At 40.7% G+C, this 26855-nt stretch overlaps 1 protein-coding gene across 2 annotated transcripts in view; it reads left to right on the top strand.

Moving 5' to 3' along the window:
- zmiz2 (zinc finger, MIZ-type containing 2) overlaps positions 1-26855 on the top strand; it is a 35176-nt gene that overhangs the window by 7071 nt on the left and 1250 nt on the right. The window contains exons 2-19 of one of the 2 annotated variants that reach the window (XM_080433850.1): positions 8261-8339; positions 9722-9836; positions 11674-11861; positions 12861-13017; positions 13570-13815; positions 14572-14698; positions 15265-15383; positions 15511-15603; positions 16122-16308; positions 17257-17398; positions 19793-19871; positions 20237-20368; positions 20970-21075; positions 21168-21325; positions 22079-22146; positions 23011-23079; positions 23491-23804; positions 26697-26855. The exon at positions 26697-26855 is cut by the window's right edge and continues 11 nt beyond it. In XM_080433850.1, coding sequence (XP_080289976.1) covers positions 8305-8339; positions 9722-9836; positions 11674-11861; positions 12861-13017; positions 13570-13815; positions 14572-14698; positions 15265-15383; positions 15511-15603; positions 16122-16308; positions 17257-17398; positions 19793-19871; positions 20237-20368; positions 20970-21075; positions 21168-21325; positions 22079-22146; positions 23011-23079; positions 23491-23804; positions 26697-26855 — 2494 coding nt within the window. In that variant the 5' untranslated portion in view covers positions 8261-8304. Of the gene's footprint in view, positions 1-8260; positions 8340-9721; positions 9837-11673; positions 11862-12860; positions 13018-13569; positions 13816-14571; positions 14699-15264; positions 15390-15510; positions 15604-16121; positions 16309-17256; positions 17399-19792; positions 19872-20236; positions 20369-20969; positions 21076-21167; positions 21326-22078; positions 22147-23010; positions 23080-23490; positions 23805-26696 lie in introns of both variants that reach the window. The other variant, XM_080433849.1, reaches the window with a different exon arrangement.

The following is a 26855-nucleotide window of genomic DNA, read 5'->3' as shown; positions in this document are numbered from 1 at the left end:
CTCTTGCTTTCAACCTCCTCCTCTCATCCCCTCGCTCTGCCACCAACCTCCGCCTCCTCTCTTTCTCTCTCTCTCTTTGGTGAATCAGACTGTGTGATATGAGTTCTCTCTCTCTGGTTGCCATGTCAACAGACAGGTGTGTAGTTTGATGCGTTGTCTACTCTTTTCACTTACCCCGCCAGTGAGGTGAAGAGGCGAAAGTGACCCTGAATCATGATTTTAATTGACGACTAGTTTTCACAGAAATAATTGCAATTGACTATTTAACTTGTGTTTTTTTACATTAGAATATATAAATAAAAATGACAAATAACTGAAATACACAGAGAAAGGACTGACATATTTAATAACTATCTATGACATTAACACAGTCCAGTCCTTTTCTTTCATCTATAAATGCACTTACCTTTCAAATATGCTTCCTACACCTTTTAAAGAATATTTTAAGACCAACGAGCAAGTTCATAATTATAATACTTGAAAATACGACAATCTCCTTCAGCCGTACCACTCATAGCCATTTCTCCATTAAAGACAGAGGTTCTTTACTCTGGAATACACACATACTTATTGCCAACTCCTCATCTTCACTCAGTAACTTTAAACATAGACTGAAGGTCAGCCTGATGAATCAAGCCTCTCCACTTGCTTCTACCATGTAATGTAGCCCTACTTCTGCATACACAGACATCATGGAAGAAGACGTGTTTAAGACCACAGCAAACTGAGTGTATATTATATTTCACTATAATAAAACATAGACAAACATTGTGTGTGTGTGTGTGTGTGTGTGTGTGTGTGTGTGTGTGTGTGTGTGTGTGTGTGTGTGTGTGTGTGTGTGTGTGTGTGTGTGTGTGTGTGTGTGTGTGTGTGTGTGTGTGTGTGTGTGTGTGTGTGTGTGTGTGTGTGTGTGTGTGTGTGTGTGTGTGTGTGTGTGTGCGCGCGTGTGTGTGTAGTAAGCTGAGCTAGATTATTCAGAACAAAGAACGGAAGTTTTTTCCCTTTTGTGAATACTTCCTCATGTACTTCCTGCCATAACTTTCTTCGGTATGAGAGGAGAAGACTTCTCTGAAGAGAAGAGATCCCTTATAACAGAGATAGTGGTGTAAATATTAAGGTCCATCATTAGTGCTTTTTTAAACACAGAACCACTCAAAGCCAGCGCAAGGAATATGGCATCATGGCCCCAGTGTGTGCTTTTTCATGGCATACCGGTGTTCCCAAATCAGAGGCATGATGTGTAGTGACGGTGTCTGTGTGTAGTGTTACTCTATGCTACAGCTGCTGGTACATTCTATACATTACACCAATACAAAACAGACTGATGATGTAGCACAGGGGTCTTCAACGTTTTTTTAAGGCCAAGGACCCCCCTAGCTGAGAGACAGATGATACAGGGACCCCCACTACATATTGTATTCATGTTAAATGTGTGCGTTTTCAGACATTTAACCACTTAAACCCTCAATACTTTGTAAACTTGACCGTTGGCTCTGTACTTAGTCTGCTCTTTTCCCCCTCTACACCAAACCTCTTTGCCGAAAATAGCCGATCTACACGCTCACAAGCTTGTAGATCTGCTATTTTTGTATATAATGTTCCCCTCAGAATATGGATGCTATCGTTCAAATGGTTAGTGTAAAACTCCCTATCACACAAAGATTTGGTGGCCCCCCTGTAGTAACTCTGAGGACCCCCTGTTGAAGTCCCCTGATGTAGCATACTGACTGCAGGCAAAGAAGCATATTTTCCCCTTCCCTGAGTATCATAAAGGCTTGTTTTCCCCAAATAAGAAGAGCATGCTAAAGTTGCATAACCCACTCAGTTGTTGTCAAAAAGATAATTGTAAAGATACAATACTCAAAGTAATTTCACTCCATCTCCCGTTGGGTGATGGAGTTTGCTCGCTCGCTCTCTTTCTCTCTGTCCCCCCTCTCTCACACACAACCATGAGATGACACATTTTGCCCATAGTTAAACATTGACAATAGTCTAATCATTTATTTCACAAAGTACAGACAAACATATTTATGTAATTGTTTATTTAGACTAGGCCCTATTCCTTCGGGCTAATTGGGTTTAAATCTGTTGTTGCCACACTGTCGGGTCAAGAGGAGTGACTTGGATCTCACCCCAATGTTCTCAACAAAATAACAGCTTTTGTATTTTTCCATTGAAAACATTGTATCTGTCTATAATGACAGCCGGTCAGGTCAGGTCGGATTGTGAAAATGGATACATTGAAGCAGGTTTTGGCGGTTGTAGTTGAAAAGAAATGCGAGCGGGTTGCAGGACCAGGTAGAAAATAAAAAAGACAGACCCGTTCCAGCAGTAGTGTGCGTGTAGTGTGCAGTGGTGTAAAGTAACGACGTACATTTACTCAAGTACTGTACTTAAGTACAATTTTGAAGTATTTTGACTTTACTGGAGTATATCCAATTTTCAGTACTTTTACTTCTACTCCACTACATCTCAGAGGCAAATTTTGTGCTTTTACTCCACTACAATAGTTTGAAAACTTTAGCTACTAGTTACTTTGCAGATATAAATTGTTACATTATAAAACATAATTTTACCACTTCAGCCTTATTCTAGGCTATTTGAAAATAGCCGATCTACAAGCTCACAACACGTCACATCGCGACGCTTTCAAACATTTTAGTACTTTTACTTTTGGTTCTTTAAGTACATTTTGAGACCAATACCTTTGTACTTGTACTCAAGTAAATTTTGAATTCCGGACTTTTACTTGTAACAGAGTACTACTTCTCCATTGCAGTATTGATACTTTTACTTAAGTAAAACATTCGAACACTTTTTCCACCTCTGGTCGTGTGTCAGATGTCGATGCCTAGCATTACAATGGCGGATAATTCATGTGAGCAACGTGTTTGTGTGTGATCTGAAATACAATGGAGGATACATTTCAGAGACGCACATGGGTTTAGGATTGTACATGCAGGCGTTTGTAGGGTTGTCATGATTATGACATTTTCCTTGATTAATTAATTGTCGCTCAATTGATTGCGATTAATTTTAATTGTGTTTCTGTCGTTGAGTGGGTTTAGGAATTGTCCAGGCAGACGTTCAAGCTTTCTAGGATAAAGCCTCTCAAAAATTGTTGCACTTCATCATCTTAACACATTAAATCCGGGAACGCATCTATGTCATTTTAAGATTTATTTGGCTATTAGAAATAGCAGATCTACAAGCTCAGCTCAGATCTCCAAGCTCATTAAAAAATAACAGATCTGCAAGCTCATAGCGCCGTGCCATGAGCTTGTAGATCTGTTATTTTAGAAAAATCGTGCAAAGAAAAATGTGCAAATCTTTGAATATATATTTTTTTAAGCGAACTTGAACATTTGTAACTCAAATCTTTGCTTCTGGGGGTCCCTGGAACTAAATATTTTACAAATGTTCGCTAGTTTCACGATTTTTCAGAAATTGCAGGTCGACAAACTCAAACTCATAGCGTGCTATGAGCTTGTATATCTGCTATTTTTGAATAGCCCAAAGAAATCTAAAAATGACAGATGTGTTCCCGGTTTGAATGGGTTAATAGATGTTAATTTGTAAAATGTTCACAGCAATTAATGTTTCTGTACTTAAGGATCAAAGGATGATTCTATCCTGAAGCATAACCCAAAGGTGACTGACGCTGCTTAGGCTTACAGCAGCTAGTAGTAAGAGGTGTAATTAAAAGTAACTCGCACCAACTAAGGGCTGTTATTGAGGTGCAGATAAAATCATAATCATTATTTTTGTCGATTAGAGACCATGTATTTATTCAACTTAAATCTAAAGTAAAGTGTTTCAACAGCTTTGTATGTTAAACTGTCCTGATATATGTAATGCAGTAGGCCTATAGGTCATAATGAGATTAGCTCAAACCCATCAAATTAACAAGGGGCATAAACAAGTCCTTGGGGAGGAGTTTCATATGTACACACACACACACACACACACACACACACACACACACACACAGGAAGGTTTTACAGTAGGTGTCAGAACAGAAGAGTATAATTATATTAACCCATGAAGAACGCATCTGTGTCATTTTAGATTTATTTGGCTATTCAAAAATAGCAGATATACAAGCTTGAGTGGATCTGCTATTTTTTTGAAAAATTGTGGAATATATATATATATTTTTTTAAAAGCGAACATTTGTAATTCAAATCTTTGCTTCTGGGGGTCCCTGGAACAATTTATTTTGAGATGGGGGTCTGCGGCCAAATACATATAAATTTTAGGGACAAGGTTTGAACACCACCACTGATATAGCAACTTACGTTTTTAAGAAAACTAAACTAAAACATTTTTAGAATCAGGCCTTAATGGGTTAATAGTGTAGCTTTTGTTTCAATGAAAGGCTGGTGATGACCTCTGACATTGACTGAAATTGTTAAATATTTTTTTCAATTAAAAATATATATTTGGAAACAATAACAAAATCCATAGAGTAACTGCTGAGACCTTCGACACAAACAACATCTCTGAGGGTGTATGTGTGTGAGTGTGTATGTGTGTGCGTTCAGGAATGTGTGATCACCCCTCCCCCTCCTCCTCTGCACTATAAACGGCCCCTCCCCTCTGTCTGCCCTTTAACCAAAACACACACATAGTACACTAAAACCCACACAAAATACACACGTAACAAGAAGACACAACCACACACCAAGACACACATTTGACAGGGGGGGGGGGGGTGCTTTGTGTCATGTGACACTACTATGTTCTGTCCAGTCAGCAGAGTTCAAGTCAGTGTTGCTTAGCAACCACCAATTAGTTCCAGGAAGTAAAAGACTGGAGACAGTCAGTCTTGTACTTCTAGTACTGAATGTCTGAATGTTTCCTCGCTGTAATACCAACTTCATATTACAGTACTACTACTACTACTTAACCACTTAACCCATTCAATATAATTAATATTGTAATTCTATAACCATTATTTTATACTTTGGGCTATTAAAAAATAGCAGATCTACAAACAAGCTCATACAAGCGTGTAGATCTGCTACTTTTGAAAAATCTTGAATACTTTTGCAAATCTTTGAATATATATTCTTTCAAGCGAACAAGCTTGTAGATCTGCTATTTGTGCCCCAAATGAAGGAGTTAAAAAGTGTCTCTCTGGGTCTTGTTCATGAGAGTGAGGGGAGGATGGGAGAGGGAGATCAGCCGGAGATTGGATTGATTGATTGATTGAATACTTTATTAGTCAGAAATGTAAACAGCACATGGTACAGTCAGACATTTAGGCTAAAAATAAACAAAAAAAGTCCTGTGGAATTTGTTTCCACTGTGATCCTATCTATGTATTCAATGAATCAACATGGCATACACAATGTACACATGACATCAACAAATACAAAACACTATATGTACAAAGGAGAAAAAGGAAAAACGGTGGCAGTGAATGACACCTCCTTTCTATGGGAATTTACATATGTGAATACATTTACCTCCCCTTGTGGTCTCCTGATAGATGTTTTTTCAGGCTAATTTCGAAAGAAACCAGTGATGCACATCCTTTAACCCATTCAATATGGAAACGCATCTGTGTCATTTTAGATTTATTTGGCTATTCAAAAATAGAAGATATACAAGCTCATAGCGCGGCACCGATGAGCTTGTAGATCTGCTATATTTGAATTTTTTTGAAAATGTGTGCAAAATAAATCTTTGAATATATATTTTTTTAAAGCGAACATTTATGAAATATTTTGTTCCAGGGAGCCCCCCCCCGCCCAGAAGCAAAGATTTGAGTTACAAATGTTTGCTTTAAAAAAGATCACGATTTTTCAAAAATAGCACTTGATGACGCGCTATGAGCTTGTATTTTTTAATAGCCAAAGAAATCTAAAATGACACAGATGCGTTCCCGGATTGAATGGGTTAATGGATGGTGTCAGGTCATTCCACATTTTGGTGACAGAGCAGTAGCATGAACATTTTCCCATGTTTGTTCTATATTTGGGCGGTAACGAAACTACCAGATCGTTGTCGCTCCCTCAGTTTTCAGTATTGAGGTCAGAGGTATTAATATACACACACATGGCAATCAAAATGCCTTGGTTGTACAAAAAGTGAATTAAAATGCACGAAGATATTAGTGCATGTGTATCTCTATTCTCTACCTCACTCTAACCACCCTAGAAACATTACTGAAAGAATGACTTAAGCTTTAATGACAGCATTGTTAAAAACTAAAACAAATGGCACATTTGAGAAATTATTCCGATTCAAACTTTACACACATTTCTCAAAATCAGATCCCTTTTCATTCCTTTTCAAGAGTTAGTGTTGAAGTGTCCTTGAGCAAGACGCTGAACCCCTAATTGCTCCCGATGAGCAGGTTGGTGCCTTGCATGGTTTCCTCCGGCCATCGGTGTACGAATGTGTGTGAATGGGTGAATGTAATGCACTATCTATGTAAAGCGCTTTGGATAAAAGCGCTATATAAATGCACCATTTACCATTTTCATTTGTGACAGTTTCGTTGTCCCCAAATCGATGGAAAGAACGGCAACTTTTAGTTTATTTCCCCTTTCCGCCTCCCATCATTTTACAACATCTTATCACATTCAAAGTCCTCCGGTTTGAAGTGCTAAGTCAAAAGATGGTGTCCGGGGTGATATATTTTTGGGGGTTTCTTTCTAACAGCTAACACTCCACAATCCCTTACTGGAATGAAACAGTAAGATTTCCTCCAGCTTGCTTCTATTTTGCTCTGGTTGTATAAGGAGGACAAAGAAGTCTGACAGGATGGAGAGATGGGAGAGTGGAGGTGAAGGAGAGATGGAGGGGAAAAGCCGTATAGATGGAGAAGAGGAAAGGGATGAGGAGAAGAGAAATGGAGCGCGAATCATACCAATAATAAAGAATGAATATAATTATGAAGGATAGAGGGGAGAGAGGGGGGGGGCTGTGTGTGTGTGTGTGTGTCCGTGCACGTGTGTGTGTGTGTGTGTGTGTGTGTGTGTGTGTCTATTTATAGCTGTAGCTCCTCTAAGCACATAGGAATCTGGGAGACACACACACAGTACACTGTGCGGTAAGGAAGACAAAGACAAACAGAAACACCAGTACATTTCACTATGTTCCAGTACATTCCAGTACATTTCACTATGTTACAGTTCACAGTGGTTTTTGACCTTTTTTAATGCCATGGACCCCTAAATTGATATACATTTGTATGTTTTGTGCCAAGGACCCCCAGAAAGGATTTGTTTTAAAAAAATGCAACATTTTCCAAACACTTTCAAGATTTTTTAGAAAATGTTCAAAAATAGCAGATATACAAGCTCGCAGCGCGGCACGAAGTGACACGCTGTGAGCTTGTATATCTGCTATTTCTTTAATAGCCAAGCCAACATATACAATATGGATAAAGGGGTGAAAATGTATTATTAACACCTTTTGCTGGGGACCCCCTGGAAGGAACCCCCTCAAGGACCACTGGTGGTCCCCAGACCACTGGTTGAGAGACCACTGTTCCAGTACATTCCAAGTACATTTCAGTATGTTCCGGTACATTCCAGTACATTTCCAGTACGTTCCAGTTCATTCCAGTACATTTCCAGTACATAGTGTATGAGACATTTCTGGCAGTTCTACAAATAGGAGCGGGCACAGCGCCATCTTTATAAACTTCGCTGGTAGTATTAGTGGCTAGTACTGTGCTGTACATCCCATAATATGCCAGACGGACAGCATGCATATTACAGTCAGTAATAATATTTGGGAATTTAGGTTCTTAGGCCCTGCTTGCAATAAATAATATGATGCTAATCCGTCTAGTCTGCGAGTTTTTGCTCACAATTTTGCTTCTACACTGTAGAATCTACAGTATACATACATATACTATAACCTACATTTTAAGCTATTTCATATAGAGATGCACCAATTGCAATATTGATGGCAGATCTATAGTTATTCAGATCTATAAGCTTGAGCTTGTAGATCAGCTATTTTGCAAGTCTAAAATATAAAATAAAAAAATTAAATCATTGAAATTTAAAATATATTATTTTAAATGCATTGATTATTCAGTTATGTAATTGAAAGAATAATCGCTAAGAAGATCATTTCCTGTCAGTATTGTGTGATCTCAATGTGTGACCTTACAGTGCCATGATGATGACCCACAACAACCCTGGAAGTGCCTTGCTCATAGGGAATGGGACATAGAGTTGAACTTGCATGCTCTTCTCTACTCCTGCTAACGTCTTGTAAATGTGTTTGTGTGCAGGCTGTCATCTGTCGGAGGAGTTTGGGGTCACTCGCCCTCTCACCATGAACCCCCTCAACCAGATGAAGACAAATCACAGGTATGTTTGTGCAGCATGCTCTCACACTATAGGGTTAGGATTGATTGATTGATGTACTTTTATTTAGTAAGACATGAGAATAACAGTACATGGAAGTACAAATTCACAATACAAGGTCTACTAAACTGGAAGACTCATTAAGCACTGAGCTTGTTTAAGATGAGAACCCCATGCACACAAATCATGATGATCCTTTAGGATCCTTCAACGATTCCAATTCCTTTAACCCATTCAATCCGGGAACGCATCTTTGTCATTTTATATTTTCTTTGGCTATTCAGAAATAGCAGATCTGGGGCGCCTGCTGGCCTAGCGGTCCAGGTGCATACCACATATGCTGGTAATCCAGGCTTGACAGTGTGTCGCGGGTTTGACTCCCGATTCCGACGACGACCTTTGCTGTGTATCACCCCCCCCATCTCTCTCCCCATTTCCTGTCAGCCTACTTTCCTATCAATAAAGGCAGAAAAAGCCCAAAAATATTTGTAAAAATAAATAAATAGCAGATCTACAAGCTCATAGTGCCGCGCTATGAGCTTGTAGATCTGCTATTTTTGAAAAATCTTGTTAATGTGTGTTGAATATACAATTTTTTTTAAAGCGAACATTTGTAACTCCAATCTTTGCTTCTTGGGGTCCCTGGAACAAAACATTTTACAAATGTTCGCTTAAAAATATATATTCAAAGATTTGCACAAATGTTCAAGATTTTTCTAAAATAGCAGATCTACAAGCTCATATATATCTGCTATTTTTGAATAGCCAAAGAAATCTAAAATGACACAGATGCGTTCCTGGATTGAATGGTTTAATGATTCCCTTTTACCGGTCCCAATTCCTTAACGGTTCCCTTCAACGATTCCTATTGGGGGTTCCAGATGGTCCCTTACGGGTCCATTTGGTTCCATTTGTAGCCTCTGAGAGTTATGATGGTCCTTGAAATTAAAAGGTTTGAGAACCACCGGTATTGTATTTGTATAGCAGACGTTAAGTCCACTTAACCAGCTGTGACAATGTGATAAAACCGGTTCTGGAAACGGTTCCAAATGTGATGGAACCACAACCGATTCCAGTTCCTCAATGTGGGATCCATTTCCTGTGGTTCCTCCGGTTCGGGATCCCAACCCTAGCTCACGCACTCACTCACGCACTCACGCACGCACGCACGCACGCACGCACGCACGCACGCACGCACGCACGCACGCACGCACGCACGCACGCACGCACGCACGCACGCACGCACGCACTCACTCACTCACTCACTCACTCACTCACTCACTCACTCACTCACTCACTCACTCACTCACTCACTCACTCACTCACTCACTCACTCGCACGTGCACAGACACCACCAACACAGTGTGTGTTTTGTTTCTTATCAGTGACGGTTCGTACCCTTATGACCCCACCTCCTGGCAACAGCAGAGCAATCAGCCCACAGGATCCCTCTCCGTGGTAACCACCGTCTGGGGCGTGACCAATCCCTCGGCCAGCCAGGTATGACATCATCATGTAGGGCACTGTTTACTCAAACAGTAGGTCGGGACCCATGTTTGGGTCGCGGAGCAATTTTTATATTTAAGTAAATATCCTCTTTTTTTAGTTTCCCACATTTAACACATTCATTCATTCAGGTATGTATTAATTAATTAATTCATCCGCCACTGCTAACGATTTTACCTTATTTTGACGATCCACCGAAATTTATTTTCAACACGGATGTAAACAAAAGACGAGTCTCTTCTTTCCACCGGAAAAAAAACATTGTAACGGCAATCGTAAAAAAATATATAGCAGATCTACAAGTTCATAGCGTGGCACTCGGTGCGACGCTATGAACTTGTAGATCTGCTATTTTTGAATAGCCAAAGAAATCTAAAATGACACAGATGCGTTCCTGGATTGAACGGGTTAACTTCCCTTTTGTCTAGGAAAAAAATCATTTCCAACCAGTGCTAGACTTGAGAAAGCTGGTTTTGCTGTCACTTGAATTTGCTATATCTGCCGTATTTGCGGGTCGTGCGTAGTATGTTATCGCCTCTGTCATCAAACCACACGATGTTTGATCGATGCAAAGCCAAAATATAGATTCAGAGCAAATTATTATTTTGTGCAAGCTACCCTCGAATTGCAGTTAAATAATAAGATTAGTTGTAAATATATACATAAAGTGTAATGTGTGCAAAATGGCAAATAAAAGACATCAAATAGCAGCACATATAAAATATGTACTGTATGTATAAAATATATGGGAATGGGGATTGTATTCGCAGTCATATTATACACAGTACCAATGTAATGGAGCCAGTGGAGCATGTAAGACCGACGGCGAAAGGCCTCAGTGCTTAACTATAATATATAGTCTCTGTCGGGTGGAAACCTCATATGTCCGTAATTGTTACGTTTCAGGATTCAAATTCAAAATAATTCGAGCTTGTGAATCTGCTACTTTTGTGTTTTTGTGTGACGCTGTAGTGTAGTAGGGGCATTCATTTACGAAAAGACACAAAGTAAAAAATATGGAGGTTTCTGCCCAACAGCAACAATATATTGATTGAGAATCATACGAGACAAAGATGATGTACTAAATATTAATAATAGTGAAAACAATATGTAGATCCCTGTAATGATAAAAAAAAAAGCTTTTCCCCATGGAGATGTTTTTTCACTCTTGTGGAAATAAATACTGCCTTTGGGCTTTATAGTGTTTATCCTTTTTATTTACCGTATGTACTGTATTCATTTATATTTTATTGCATTTATACCTATTTCAATAAAATTTCAAATCGCTCAATCCTAGCTGGTTTCTGTTAGAGTTAGATTTAACCAACTGGCTCCGGTGATTGTACATCATGATAGTTTGTGGCCACAACCAAAGGAGCCATTTTCCAAAGATACGTTTGGGGGCTTTTTGGCCTTTTTATTTATAGTTTTACAGTCGAGACAGACAGGAAACGGGAAGAGAGAGAGACGGGGAGAGACACGCAGCAAAGATCGGGACTCGATCCCGCGATGCGCTGTCAGGCTACTCTGGAGCCTGCGCCAGCAGTCCGGGCCAGAGTCATTTATAATAATGCATTTGTTTTGCATTTATGATATTGTTCGCACAGAACTGTGTGATATCCTGATCTCAGAAGGACACTGCTATCCTGAACGCAGCATTGACTTCTGAATGGGACAGTTCTTGACGCAGACAGAGCTAATTAAAACCATTTTACTCTCTTTTATCTCCCACTCTGTCCTCTCCTTCCTCACTCTCTTTCTCTGTCATGTCCTCTCCTCTCCTCCCTCTCTCTCTCTCTCTGTGTCCTCTCTCTCTCTCTCTCTCTCTCAGGGTCTGATGGGCCCAGGTTCTAGTGGAGGTTCCATGATGCCTGGTCAAGGGAATCCAGGCATGGGTGGAGGTCCAGGCAGTTACATGGGCCAGCAGGGCTACCCAGAGCCCAACAAGAGCTACCTCAGCCAGGCCATGTACCCCAGAAACACTGGGGGTTACCCTGGAAATACGCCCTATGGGGGGAGGTATGTTAAAGCCAAAGACGAAGATTGATTGAATACTTTATTAGCAGTTAGCAGCAAAAAAAGCACAGGAAAGTACAGTTCAATACAAGGTCTGCTAAGAGGATTTTAAACCCAGGAAAGCCTAAAGGTCCTTTCACACGGCAAGCGGCCAACGCGCCTATGTAATTCATTTTCAACGAGAGGCGGGCGATTATTTGGAATGCGCGGAGAAGTTGAGGGGCGGTGAGGCGAGCGGGAGTGGTCCCGTGGAACTTTCGCGCGCGTGCTTGTTTTTGCACGCGCGCACGGGCGGCAAGAGCTGGATTGTGGTGAGATTATGTTTTCACCGCACCGCGCAGGAGGACAAAACAACAATGATCGCGGCGCGGTCACCGCTGATCCGAGCGGTAACGCCAGCGTCAACCGCTTGCCGTGTGTTACGACCTTAAGGCTTGTTTCCATTGGGGTCCTTTGTACTCAATTCATCGAAGCATTTAATGACAGACAAATAGATAAATAGAGAGAGAAAGATGATGGCAGGGAGGAGGGGGTTAGGGCTTTCACGATTATGACATTTTAGATTAGATTGTAGATCCCTTTTTAAAGGGAAAATCTTTTACTCAAATCTTTGCTTCTTGGGGTCCCTATTACAAAATATTTGAAATGCGGGTCCACGGCCAAATACATATAATTTTGGGGGTCCTTGACATGAAAAAGTTTGAGCACCACTGATATAGCAACATACTTTCTATTTAGACCTCAGGTCTAAATGGGTTTATAACTTTATACTTAAAAAAAATACATTAGTTGTGGAAATAGCTGATGTACAAGCAGCTTGTAGATCTGTTTCCACTATTTTTGACAATGTTTGAAAATACATGAAATTTTTTCTACATGAAGGAAACGATTATGCAAAAATAATTGCGACTAGGCGATGATGTAATAATTGTAACAGCCCTAGGAGGGGTGGCATGTTAGATGGATAAATTGATTGATTGATTGATTGTTTTGTGTTGACAGTTACCAGTCCAGTGGAGTCGGTAACCGTGGCGACTTCACCCAGGCAGCAGCAGCTGCAGCGGTCGCCGCGGCAGCAGCTGCCACGGCGACCGCTACAGCCACGGCAACAGTCGCCGCCATCCAGGAGAAACACAACCAGGACATGAACTATGGACAGGTGAGTGGTGAATTAGGAAGCTTACAGTCACCGGATAGAGCAGTGGTTCTCAAACTGTGGGTCCCCAAAGAATTTTTGGGGGGTCCCCAGATAATTTGCTTAAACAGTAAACAAACCAACATACAGTATAAGTGTATACAAGGTATCTGCACATTTCTAAAGTGACAATTTAAGGACCTCTAAAATGAAGTGGGGAAAAACAGCCAATTAGGCTACTGCGTGAAAAGTAATCAACAAAATATACTATATATAAAAAAGCCCAAATTACCTAAGAAAGAGGCAAATATTGTGAAAATAGTCCATTCAAAATTATGCTATTAACCCATAGCAAAAAATGACACCCATCTGTGTGTCATTTTAAGATTTCTTTGGCTATTCAAAAATAGCAGATATACAAGCTCTATGAGCTTGTAGATCTGCTATTGTCTTCGTTAAACAAAAATACATTTGCCTGGCTAGTTGTTTTAGTTTGTTCCTTGTGTGTCTGTTTGTCTCTCTGTGTTTTTTTTCTTTTGCGTGTGTGCATTTGTTTTACATCTCTGTTCCTTCCAGATGGGTGGACCCGGTGGCTACAACCAACAGTTCATGGCCCACGCTGGCCCTCGGGGACATCCTGGCATGGGTCCAGGAGGCATGGGCCCCAGCCCCGGGAGTAGGGGCCCCCCCTCCATGGGCCCCATGTACGGAGGCCCCGGTGGGGGAGGCCAGAGAATGGCCCAGCACCCCAACTACGGCCCTGGACCCCAGCAAGGCCCCTTGCGGCCCCCACAGGGCCTCAAACGACCCTACAACTCAGAGGTAACACTTAACGCTGGACTCCTATTGATATTTTTTTTTTTGGGCCGAAATCAAATCGACCAATATCGATATTGCAATACAAGTTTACTAGTAGGGTTTACCTTATACCATATAGGACCATAATGGAAACAAGTCCCGGGACTTTTGTGTTATCCTTTTAGCTTAATGTCTGACTGTAGCACTCAGTGTTGATTTCGTAGACTAAAACTATGACGAAAAATTTCTGTTGACTACCTTTTTTCACTGCCGAAAACGAAATAAAAACGTAATAAGAACTAAGCTATGATGATTAAAACTATGACTAAATATACTGACAATTTCGTCAACAAATAAAAGCTTGACTAAATGTTTGGGAAGGGCTAGTGGAGAAGAGATTCAGTAGAACTAAAAGACATCATGGGTGCACGCGGGTGTCATACTGTCATAGACCGAAAATAGTTGATCTACAAGCTCACAACTTTGAGAGCTTGTAGATCGGCTATTTTCGGCACGCAGCCAAGTGTAAATCATTTCGATGCCATCAAGGCACCGCCAAAATTATTTTTTTGTCGACTAAATCAACTGCAGATTTAGTCGACTAAAATCTTGTCTAAACCCGATGTATTATTTTGCTATCGATATTGTATTTTTAGGTTTGATATTGCCGATGCCGATATGATGACCAATTTAATTGTGCATTCCTAAATACATCATCTATTAATACATATCCTGTCTTTAACTCATTTTCCTCCTCTCTCTTCCTCACTCCCCTATCAGTCTTTTCCAGGGATGGCTCAGCAGTATGGTCCAGGTCCAGGTTCTGTTGGTCCCCAGGGTTCAATGCCAGGTTCTGCTGGTCCCAACCACCCAGGACCCGGCCCGTACAACCTGCAGTACCACACAGGTCCGTCTATCTGGCTGGCTGCCTGTGTCTCTGTTTGTCAGTGTGATATACAGTACTAAAGATGAAGATAAATACAACTTTATTGTCCATAAAATTGTATATAAAGGGGAAATTTGCCACACTGGCATCCAGCATACAAACAATAAAAACTAAAGCAATAAAACACAATATAAAATGCATTCCCGTAACAGCAACGGTGATCATGGGCTACAGGGATTGTGTGGTAGGGTTATTTAAAAATGTTCTTATTTATAATATCCACTGACCTGTAGACCATGGTCAGGGTGTGTTTACTAGCATTGAAACCTCTCCGTTTCCTGAGAAGATAGAGCTGCTGCCTTGCCTTTTTATAAATGCTATCTGCATTGGTCTACTAGTACCAATGTTTGGTCTTCTATTAACCACTTAAACCTTGTAGACTTGGTAGACTGAACCTGAGTTTGGCTCTGTACTTGGACCACTTTATCCATCTACACCAAATATTGGCTATTTTTGGCTAATGTCCCCCTCCCCCCCATACATAGATGCTGGGGATGAACTGGACATGTCCTTCTCTCCTTCTGTAGGTCCTGGTGGCCCAGGCCCCGCCCCCCAGCGCTCTGGCTCCTCCCCTTCCTACCAGAGCCACAAGATGCCCCTCCCACAATACAACCCCTCGGGCCCTCCCAGCTCGCAGTACTACAAGGTAAATGTAGAATAGAGTAGAATAGAAATGACAACTCTGTTGTTACCCCAATACAACTTATTCAGTCGTGAGATTTTGTTTTGCTTTAATCCCTGGTGTGTGTGTGTGTGTGTGTGTGTGTGTGTAGCAGGAGCAGTTTAATGGGCAAGGTGGCACTTTAAATCCGCTGTCTGCAGGGGGGCAAACTGGAGCCTACAACAACTTCAACCAACCAAGTGGGGTGAGACACTGTTTGTGTGTGTGTGTGTGTGTGTTCAGTTTTATGTTTGTGAGGCATTCTGAGCGTAGATCGGCTATTTTCACTATTTATCTGTGGAACCGAGTCAAACTAAATGTAATCCCTGGGTAAAGGGTCCCCAGTTAAAATATTATTCTTTTGGGGGGGGGTTCCTATTTTTGGGGGTCCCCAGTTCAAATATGATTATTTTGGGGGGGTCCCCAGTTCAAATATGATGATTATTTTGGGGGGGTCCCCAGTTCAAATATGATTATTTTGGGGGGGTCCCCAGTTCAAATATGATTATTTTGGGGGGGTCCCCAGTTCAAATATGATTATTTTGGGGGGTCGCAGCCTGCAAAGGTTGAGAAGCACTGTTCTAGAACACAACAACCACCTGGTACTGGCACCAGCCAATAACAGATGACCAGTTCAGTGCCCTGCTTTCCACACAGGTCTGGGGTTTGGTTACCCTTTAACATTGCTCTCTCTCTCTCTCTCTCTCTCTCTCTCTCTCTCAGCCCGGTCGAGTGTTGCCAGGTTACCCCAGCTCTCCTCTCCCTGGTAACCCGACACCTCCCATCACCCCGGGAAGTTCCATGGCACCGCCCTACATGTCGCCTAACAGTGACGTGAAGCCGACGCCTTCTTCCTTCCTGCCAGACATCAAGCCAAATATGGCCAACCTGGTGCCTCCCCCTCCTACTGGTAGGTACACACACACACACACACACACACACACACACACACACACACACACACACACACACACACACACACACACTAGTGGGGGCAAAAAACGTTCATTTCAGTGAACGAACGATTTCGTTCACGGCAATGATTCGTTCAAATGATTCGTTCACTTTCTCGTTCAGTAGCGCTTCCGATCCCGGCGGAGCGTGTGGGCTACTATATGCATGCAACTGTGTGCATCTGATCCCACTGACATGACTGTACTGTCTGCACAGAAAAACAGCACTGTCATTCACCATCTAAATGCACTATCTTCTTTGTAATATAATAATGTGTAGAAGTAATAGATAACTACAATGTATAATGTGAAGTTATTTTTATTAGTCGATAATTATTTCCACAAATGCAATATTTTATTTCAAAGCAGCCTAAGGCAGTACACTCATATGACTATCGATTTCCAACCATGTCTTTAACTTAATGTAGTTCATGAATAGTAGCTGTAGCATACTATTTATTTGCATCTTCTATTCAAACTAAAACGTGTTTATTGACCAGTAGCTATCTGTCCTTTGTCTAGGACCAAAACCATGCATATTTATTTCTTTTGATATTTAAATGTGGTGCTAACACTATCTGTCTTGTCCAGGAAGAGTAGGCTACCTTTATTTCAATTCAAATAGCAATACGCATGCATGTCTAGTGAAAAACTCTACCACACAGCTGTCTTGTCTGGTGGTCTGTCTGTCCTGTGTGCGAGGGCATGAACGAAATTGTGAACATAACAGTTTCGAGAAGTAAACGGGTTCGTTCACGGCAAATAACTAATTCTTATGAACGAATCGATCATGACCGACCCATCACTACTAACTAGGTACCAAGGTGATAAAATGTATCCATCCAAACGAGACATGAGACAATAATGTTGAAACAACTTTTGTTGACTTCCTGGTTTGTTAACAGGTAACCCAAGCGACGACCTGCGGCTGACCTTCCCCGTGCGCGACGGCGTTGTATTAGAACCCTTCAGACTGGAACACAACCTGGCTGTTAGCAACCACGTCTTCCAACTCCGAGACTCTGTCTACAAGACTCTTATATTAAGGTACTACACAGACAACACATTATATGTACTCTATTCACCTTATTCTTGACCCTTCTCCGGGCGGCGCCATTGCCCTTTTCTGCTACTTCATTCAATATTTGTCCACTTCCTCCCTAGTAGGCTGCAGTTGTAATGCAGGTAATCAGTGTGTTGCCAGATTTTGCAAGAGAAACAAGCAGCCAGGTCTATGAAAACAAGTTTTACCACTTGACATCAGCTATTTGAAAATAGCAGATCTACAAGCTAACAATGCGTCACATTGTGACATGTTGAGCTTGTAGATCTGCTATTTAAAAAAAATATTGGGGATTTTTCTTTGAACATGAACATTTTAACAACAAAAATCTTGTATGGGGGTCCCTGGTACAAAACATTTTGTGCCAGGGACCCCCATAAGAGACGATTTGCGTTGTCAGCCATTCAGAATTCTTCACAATCCTTCCAAGATATTTCCCAAGAAAAATCACACGTTGTGAGCTTGCAGATGAGCTATTTTCGAACATCTTAAATATAATGGGGTTAAAGTTGGTTAAACTGTTCCTCATTCTGCTGGGGACCTCCTGACCTGGAACCCCCCTCAAGGACGCCTCAGGCTCCCCGGACATTTATTCAGAATCAGTAGACTCCCGAGTCAACTTTATTGTCACGATTACAGCTGTGAAAGAGTGGGTGAAATCATTCATTTTTTTTGTGCAAGCTCTCAACTTGGCAGTTACAGGAAGAGTTAGAATAGGGAAGAGAGAACAGAGAGGAAAGGAACACCTATTACAGCACAGATCAAATAACAGGAAGGCACAGACAAATCAAATATACAAAGTCCAATTTTCACAAGGTGCATGATTACAAAACAATTGCAATGGATAGGTGCCACTAGGGAAGGCAGAAATGCTTCTTGTGTAGGTGGAAAACACATCCAGCATATCAATGCTGTCGGGTGGAAACCTCATATGTCCAAAACTGTTGAAATTCAAAAATGGATGTACAAGCTAAAAAAAATTCGCGATCTTGTAGATCGGCTACTTTTGCTACTTTTGTGTGACACTTGTAGTTGTACGAAGTAAGTAATTTACAAAGAAAACATAAAGTTATATGGAGATACAAGGTTTCTACCCGACAGCAACAATATAAAAATAGCAGCAGTTATATAATATACAATCAGAGTGTCATGTGCATGCCTGCATGGTTAACACATTGACTGCCAGGAATTAATTAATTAATTAATCCGCCTTGCCAGCGTTTCTACCTTATTTTGAAGATCCACGGAGACCCACGGAAAGCCACGATGTGAACACGGATGTAAACAAAGCTGTCTGGGGGAGGGAAAGTCTCGTCTATCCACTGGAGCAGAAACATTTTTACCGCGTTCGTCCATTCTGTTGTAATCGGCAGTTGAATATGGCTCGTTTTCATCAAAAAAATAAGAAATCCGAGCCAGATGTGTTTTTCTAAATGTCATAACATGGGAGTCAATGGAGTTTTTCTTTTGGGACGGCCTCATTTCTGCTTCAATGATTCTCTCGCAGTCAAGGGAGCATTCATATGTTGCCCAAGAGCACCCTCTAGCGTAATCACTGAAAACATGAATTGTCTTTTTAAAGGACGCATATGTGCGTTCTTGGCAGGCAATGTGTTGGCATAAATATATGAAAAACTAAACGGAGCATCGTGTATAAAAGCACAGTTTCATGGTTGAGTGGCAATACGTCATGGTGACAGGTCTCAGCGCTTGTTCAGCAGTCTGATGGTTATCTGGTGAAAACTATTCAGAAGTCTGATTGGTGCGATGGCTCTTGATATCCCGGTATGTTGCTTGCCTGGCTGTGGTTGCAGCATACGGTATGAACAGTTTGTGGCTGTGGGGTGATGAATGACCTTGATGATTCACTCAGCCTTGGCTGCACAACGTTTTCTCATGTATTCCCTGAAGGGAGGGAAGCTCCCCTCTTTACGATGCGCTGGGCTGTCCACAGTCCACACCACCCTTTACATATTATATACATTATATACACTATACACACACACACACACAGTACACACACACTCCCATATAAACTTCATGTACTGAAATACTGATCATTCCTTCCTGGTTTCATGAAAATCCACCATTCCATTCTATAGTTATTATGCTCACTCACACACACACACACACACACACACACACACACACACACACACACACACACACACACACACACACACACACACACACACACACACACACACACACACACACACACACACACACACACACACACACACACACACACACACACAGTGCTTTGTCTTCAATGCTTAAAGCTGTATTTTATTTATTAATACATCTTTAGAACTGTCTGTGTAGGTTTTCCTGTGTGCCGTACTGACTGACTGACTGTCTGTCTCTCTCTCTTTCAGGCCAGACTTGGAGCTCCAGTTTAAATGCTACCACCATGAGGACCGACAGATGAACACTAACTGGCCGGCTTCTGTCCAGGTTAACTAACACACTTTTTTGATTATTAATCAAATTATTTTATTATTAGTTCGATTTAACTGTTGCACCCCTAACACACACACACACACACACACACACACACACACACACACACACACACATACACCCACACACTCTAGGGCTGCAACTATCGATTATTTTCATAGTGATTATTATTAAATTTTCGATGAATAATGGACACACACACACACACACACACACACACACACACACACACACACACACACACACACACACACACACACACACGGCTGTTACCAAACAGACTGGAGTTATATAATGTTCATTGACTCACACAGCCCCCTCTCTCTCTCTCTCTCTTTGTCCTGTTCTGCTGACTCCAGGTCAGTGTTAATGCGACTCCGTTGACCATAGAGAGAGGAGATAATAAGACGTCTCATAAACCACTGTACCTGAAGCAGGTCTGTCAGCCTGGAAGAAACACAATACAGATCACTGTCACCGCCTGCTGCTGTGTAAGTATATGCACACAAACGCTCTCTCTCACACACACAAACACACACACACACACACACACACACACATTTCTTCTATGGAAGCATGTTCCGCAGCGAAAATAGCCGATCTACAAGCTCTCAATGTGAGCTTGTAGATCTGCTATTTTCAAACATGTTGGTACTTTAAGTATATTTTGATGCCAATACTTTTGTACTTTTACTCAAGTAACATTTTGAACACAGGCCTTTTAGTTGTAACAGAGTATTTTTGTATTGTGGTATTGCTACTTTTACCATTTTGGGCGTGAACCCCTATTTGTAACTATACCTTTCAGGACTGGAACCCCTTTTTGGTACAGTATATAGCAACATACATTTGTTGTATTTTTTTAATAAATATTTGAAGTTTCAGGTCAGGATTTAGAAGGCGTTTTTAGAATCGGCCTCGGGTCTAAATGGGTTAAATATCTGAATACTTCTTCCACCACTGCGCACACACGTACACAGACTATATATGTTTACCTTACTGTCTTGTTGACATACATAACACAAACTATATACTGTATTATGTAAATATGATTCTGACTGTCTGTCTGTACATGTCTGTCTGTCTGTCCAGTCCCATCTGTTTGTTCTTCAGTTGGTCCATCGTCCGTCGGTCCGGTCTGTCCTCCAAGGTCTGATGAAGAAACGACTGCTGCCTGCAGAGCACTGTGTCACCAAGAGTAAGTTACCATTAATTCACCTCTTCGCTGAACACACAGAACTGTGTTTTCATTAACTAACCTGTTCTCTCTCTCTCTCTCTGTGTGTTCAGTAAAGCGTAACTTCAGCAGTGGGACCATTCCAGGGACCCCTGGGATGAACGGAGAGGACGGTGTCGAACAAACGGCTATCCGTGTGTCTCTCAAATGTCCAATCACGTTCCGACGCATCCAGCTTCCCGCACGGGGTCACGACTGTCGACACATACAGGTCAGACCAACAACAACAATAATAATAATCATCATATGTATAATATCGTACCTGTTGGGGGACGGGACGCCTCATATGTCCAAAACTGTTGCTTTTCAGGATTCAAATTGAAAAGCAGAAGATCTATATGAGCTTGTAGATCGGCTATTTTTGTTACTTTTGTGTGACATTTTAATGATTTTATATGATGAAGTAGGGATTTTTGTAAATGAATTACAAAATAATTCATTTACAAAAAAAACTTAAACATTTGAAATATGGAGGTAGGAGGTTTCTGCCTGACAGCAACGATACGTGACTGCATTGTGTTTACACTAAATAATTGGATCCTCCTCTGATTAAGACAATACACGTTAGTAAAAATGTTTGTAAAAATGCAGTAATTATACCCTGCTCCATTTATGATCAATATTTCCATATTATGACCACGTAAGTTAAAGTAAACAGTCGCCACTGTTTGGATTCCATAGAAGTCAGCATGTCTTCTATGGAAGCATGTTGCGCCTCAAAAATAGCCGATCTACAAGCCTTCAATGCGTCGCCCTGCGATGCATTGAGACCTTGTAGATACGCTATTTTCGGTTGTTATTTAAGATTAGAGCATTTAAAGTGGTGGTATAATCCATGTGACCGCTCCAGGTCAACTGGTATATTACAACCTGATTAAGCCAGGAATCAACACAGTAAATACAGTATCTGTCTTGTCTGTCTGTCTGACCTACCTGTCTGTCTGTCTGCCTTCTCTCCATCCAGTGTTTTGACTTGGAGTCGTACCTACAGTTGAACTGTGAGAGAGGGACGTGGCGCTGTCCTGTATGCAAGTACGTCTCCCAGAACACAGATATATATCTGTTTTTCTTTCTCCATTTAGTTTAGTTAATTTTAGATTTCTTTAAAGCTACGTTTCCAGTTTCAGTTTAGTTTGAATTCTAGTTTTCTTTGACATTATCATTTAAAAGACGTTCAGCGTTAATTTACGTACTTCAGGCCTTGTACAAAGTTCTGATCATGAACTGAAAAGAACGAAATACTTAAACATGAACGTGTTTTAAATACACACACAAAACCGTTAAACAGTGCTTGTTCCATGTGTAAACAAAAAGGTTGGTGAATCTAACCAGAGAAATAAAATTGAATGCAACAGCAGTCCACTCGGTAGTGGATTGCTGGCTTACAATCATCTAACAAACTGAAGGGTAGCATTACAAAGCAAAAAGGAAATTCCTTTGATGGTCTAGATTGTTGTTTAATGTTTGCCTACTACATAGCAGGCACAATAATTGTTACATTCATTCAGCTATGCACTCACACTTAAACGTCACAAGACAGCGCCTTGGTATTTATCATAATATGAGCAATTATCTTATAAGAATACGTATACACATTTATTTACGTAACACAAATAAAAAAAGTTACAGTGCTTAAAACTAAAGATAATAAAAGAGCTTGTAGATCTGCTAGTTTTGCCAAATGTTCACCTATTTTTGCCTCATGTTGTTCACCTATCATGACCTGAACAGGGAAGCTGGGGTTCATGTGGTTAAACAAGTTTTGCTAACTTCCTCTGTGTGTGTGTGTGTGTGTGTGTGTGTGTGTGTGTGTGTGTGTGTGTGTGTGTGTGTGTGTGTGTGTGTGTGTGTGTGTGTGTGTGTGTGTGTGTGTGTGTGTGTGTTGTGCATATGCAGTAAGACAGCTCTGTTAGAAGGTTTAGAAGTGGACCAGTACATGCTTGGAATCCTGATCTATGTCCAAAAGTAAGACTTTATTATTATTCTCTTCTCCTTAGTCCTTGTATGTGCCTAATGACTATGCAGTGGTGTAAAGTAACTAAGTACATTTACTGTAGAATTTGATCATCTTTACGAAACCGCTTCAGACCTATATACCTGTATATGCTTTGGTGATGTGGCATTGTGAGCTTGTAGATCTGCTATTTTCATAGGATCTTTATACATTTGAAAACTTGTGAAATGGGACCCTCTGCATAATGAGTACTTTCTGCTTTTGGTACTTTAAGTAAATTTTGATACCAATACTTTTGTACTTTTACTCAAGTAAATTTTGAATTCCGGACTTGTACTTGTTGTGACAGACTATTTCATGTTAGTACTTCTTCCATCACTAACTATGTTTCTAAATGTGTGTGTGTGTGTGTGCGTGTGTAGTTCGGAGTATGAGGAGATCTCCATAGACCCGGTGTGCAGCTGGCGGCCCATTCCAGTGAAACCGGACCTGGGCATCAAGGAGGAGTCGGACGGGCCGGTGCTGAAGCGCTGTCGCACGCTCAGCCCCAGTCACATGATTCTACCCAGCGTCATGGAGATGATTGCGTCCCTAGGCCCCTCCCCCTCGCTCTCCTCCTCCCACCCGGCCTCCAACTCGGCCTCTGGATCCTCCCCCATGCAGTACTCCTCCCTGCCAGGCGGGGGCGCCTCGGGGGCCAACAACGGCAACAACGGTCAAGAATACCCTGGACAAGGTAGGATCGATGGATGGATTAATGTCTTTATTGCAGACTCATGGTCCATAGAAAAACATACAATTACATACAACCAGTGGTGGAAAAAGTACTCAGTTTACAGTTTACTAAGTAAAAGTACCAATACTGCAATGCAGACATACTCTGTTACAAGTAAAAGTCCAGAATTCAAAATTGAGTAAAAGTACAAATGTATTGGAAACAAAATTGTGTTAAATTACCAAAAGTAGAAAGTACTCATTATGCAGAATGTCCCATTTCTTTTGAAAATAGCTGATCTACAAGCTCACAATATGTCGCAATGCAACGCATTTTGAGCTTGTAGATCTGCTATTTTATATGCTATTTATATAGGTCTCAAGTGGTTGTAATGTATGTTTTGTAATAATAATCAATCTACAAAGTAACTAGTAACTAGTTTTCAAATCATTGTAGAAAAGTAAAAGTACAATATTTGCCTCTGAGATGTAGTGGAGTAGAATTAAAAGTACTGAAAACTGGAAATACTCCAGTAAAGTAAAGATACCTCGAAATTGTACTTAAGTACAGTACTTGAGTAAATGTACTTTACACCACTGCATACAACAATAAACATAAATAAAAACTGTCCAAATGAACATGTTAGACGGGCCATTTGTGACAGTTATAAATACAGGCTTTTAGGCCAATGTGTCCTAAGGCTAGAGGAGTATCTAGTGCAGCTCTTCACAGGGTTGCTTACTACAGTATACTGACAATGATGCTATTCACAGACTCATCCAAGCGACGCATGAATCGATGCATTAGGTTCCGAAGAACCACTTGAAAAGTATTGACTCTTGCAGCCACAAACATTTCACTCGCTCTGCACCATCTAGGCCTTTTTTAGTAAATGTCTCATGGCATCATTATAGGATATGGATGGATAGAAAGAGATAGAGATGGAAATTAAATAGATAGATAGATGTGCGTATAAAATGATTTATGGGATATTAGGCATCCTGTAAATAACAGAATTGGTTGTTTGAAGTACAATGAGAAACATTTTCCATACAGGAAGATGACTCACTGTAGGATCAGGAAAAAGATGGTCAGACTTGCAGTCTGCACAACTGGGCGTCAACACACACGCGCACATGCTCACACACATATACGCACGTACACACACACACACGCACGCGCGCGCGCAGACACACACACAAAAACCCTGCAGTCTCCAGTGCATATTCCAGTTTATATTGTTCCAGTTCAAATGTTAGATCAGGGGGCTACAAGTAGAGTGGGCACCTCAATGTAAAATGTTCTATTTTGACCAAAATGTTAAAACAGTAATGTAAAGTCTACATGATTTAAACATGAAAACAACATCATTATCAGACTTAAATTAACCTTTGTGGCAACTGTAGAAATATTAGACCTTAATTGTGAAATGTTCAATCCTGTTCTAATCATGTATCATGTATACTTAAAGGGGAAATCCACCCATTTTCAATATTTAACTATGTCATTAATATAGCATAAAGGAGTTGTGTGGAAATAAGAAAAAATTTAAAAAAAAATTAACATTGCAAAAAAATTTCACATTGCAAAAAAATTAACATTGCAAATTACACTGTGATGACTCATCATGGTGTAATTTGCAATGTTAATTTTTTTGCAATGTTAATTTTTTTTGCAATGTAAATTTTTTTTAAAATTTTTTCTTATTTCCACACAACTCCTTTATGCTATATTAATGACATAGTTAAATATTGAAAATGGGTGGATTTCCCCTTTAACATTACTTAAGTAAGTAAATAATAATATTTGTTTTAACATTTTGGACCAAAAAAGACATCGAGGTGCCCACTCCTCCTGTTACTGATCAGGGCTGTCAAACTGGCTGAGATGAGAGGATTTATTTTTGGGGGCAGACAAAATAAATATTCATAACCATTTATTAGCCTTTGTATCTGACAGCTCATACTCACGCTGCTCTCTCTCTACCGCTACTTAAAAAGACAACAGACAGCAGTTAACGCCACGCCACTCGACTCGACCCCCCACCCCAGTCTGTCCCAGCACGAGTCCCAAAGCAACGTAGTTCATTTCTCCTCGTTGCAGTCAGTCTGTGTCACTCATGGGAATAATTACAGCTGAACATGGACACGTAGAATGACAAAATATTTGAGTTTCAGAATTGATTTAATCTCGAGTGAAAAAATAAGACACACACACACACACACACACACACACACACACACACACACACACACACACACACACACACACACACACACACACACACACACACACACAGACAGGTAAAACACACTTTTTTAAATCCTGTCAGTTTTTGTTGTTGTTTTTTTACGTTCTGTTTATTGAATTTTGTTTTTTTTACATACTCACAGGTCATATAGGCATGTACTGAAGCAAATAAACAAGGTATCTCAAAACAGTCAAGAAAATTAGTGGGTAACAGGATAAACAAATATTAAGAGTAAGAATAAAAGATAAATTGAATTAGGTATAAACAACAGCAAAAACAAAACAAAAGCAAACAACACACACACACACTCTTATCACAGAAGATTTGGTCCAATTTTGTAGCCTACATTTACAATTAGTTATTTCTGTATTTGTGTCTGGCAATGTTTGATTTCAACTGATTTATTCATGGAAAGGCTGGGGCTACCAAAACGGTGAATTGGCATCATCATTTAATCTTTCTTGTAGCCTGTATGTTCTTGCCAACAGTAAGTTAATACCGACCATAAAAGGAATGCTTGCTAGGCAATCATTTAAGGCAATTCAAAGTGCGATAGATAGATAGTTGATTGCTGATCAAAATACGATCATTGATGCGACTTTTCAAACTGAATAATAATAAAAGTTTACATGGTTTCTTTTCTCTGTTTCTGTCTCTTCTAGTCCCTCCTTATCCAAGTCAATCCAGTGTGTTTTCGGACTTCTCCACTGGTCCAGGGACTCCTGGCGGGGTTGGTCGGGAGTTCTCCTCCCCTGGTCCTCCACCTCCTCTCTCCTACCAGGCTGATCTCCCCAGCGGTCTGCTCACCCCCGACAAACCTC

The sequence above is a fragment of the Gymnoscopelus braueri genome (assembly GCF_963280865.1).
Source record: "Gymnoscopelus braueri genome assembly, chromosome: 7".
NCBI classification, from domain to species: domain Eukaryota; kingdom Metazoa; phylum Chordata; class Actinopteri; order Myctophiformes; family Myctophidae; genus Gymnoscopelus; species Gymnoscopelus braueri.
The sequence above is the reverse complement of the archived record's forward strand: the minus strand, read 5'-3'. Positions and strand labels throughout refer to the sequence as shown.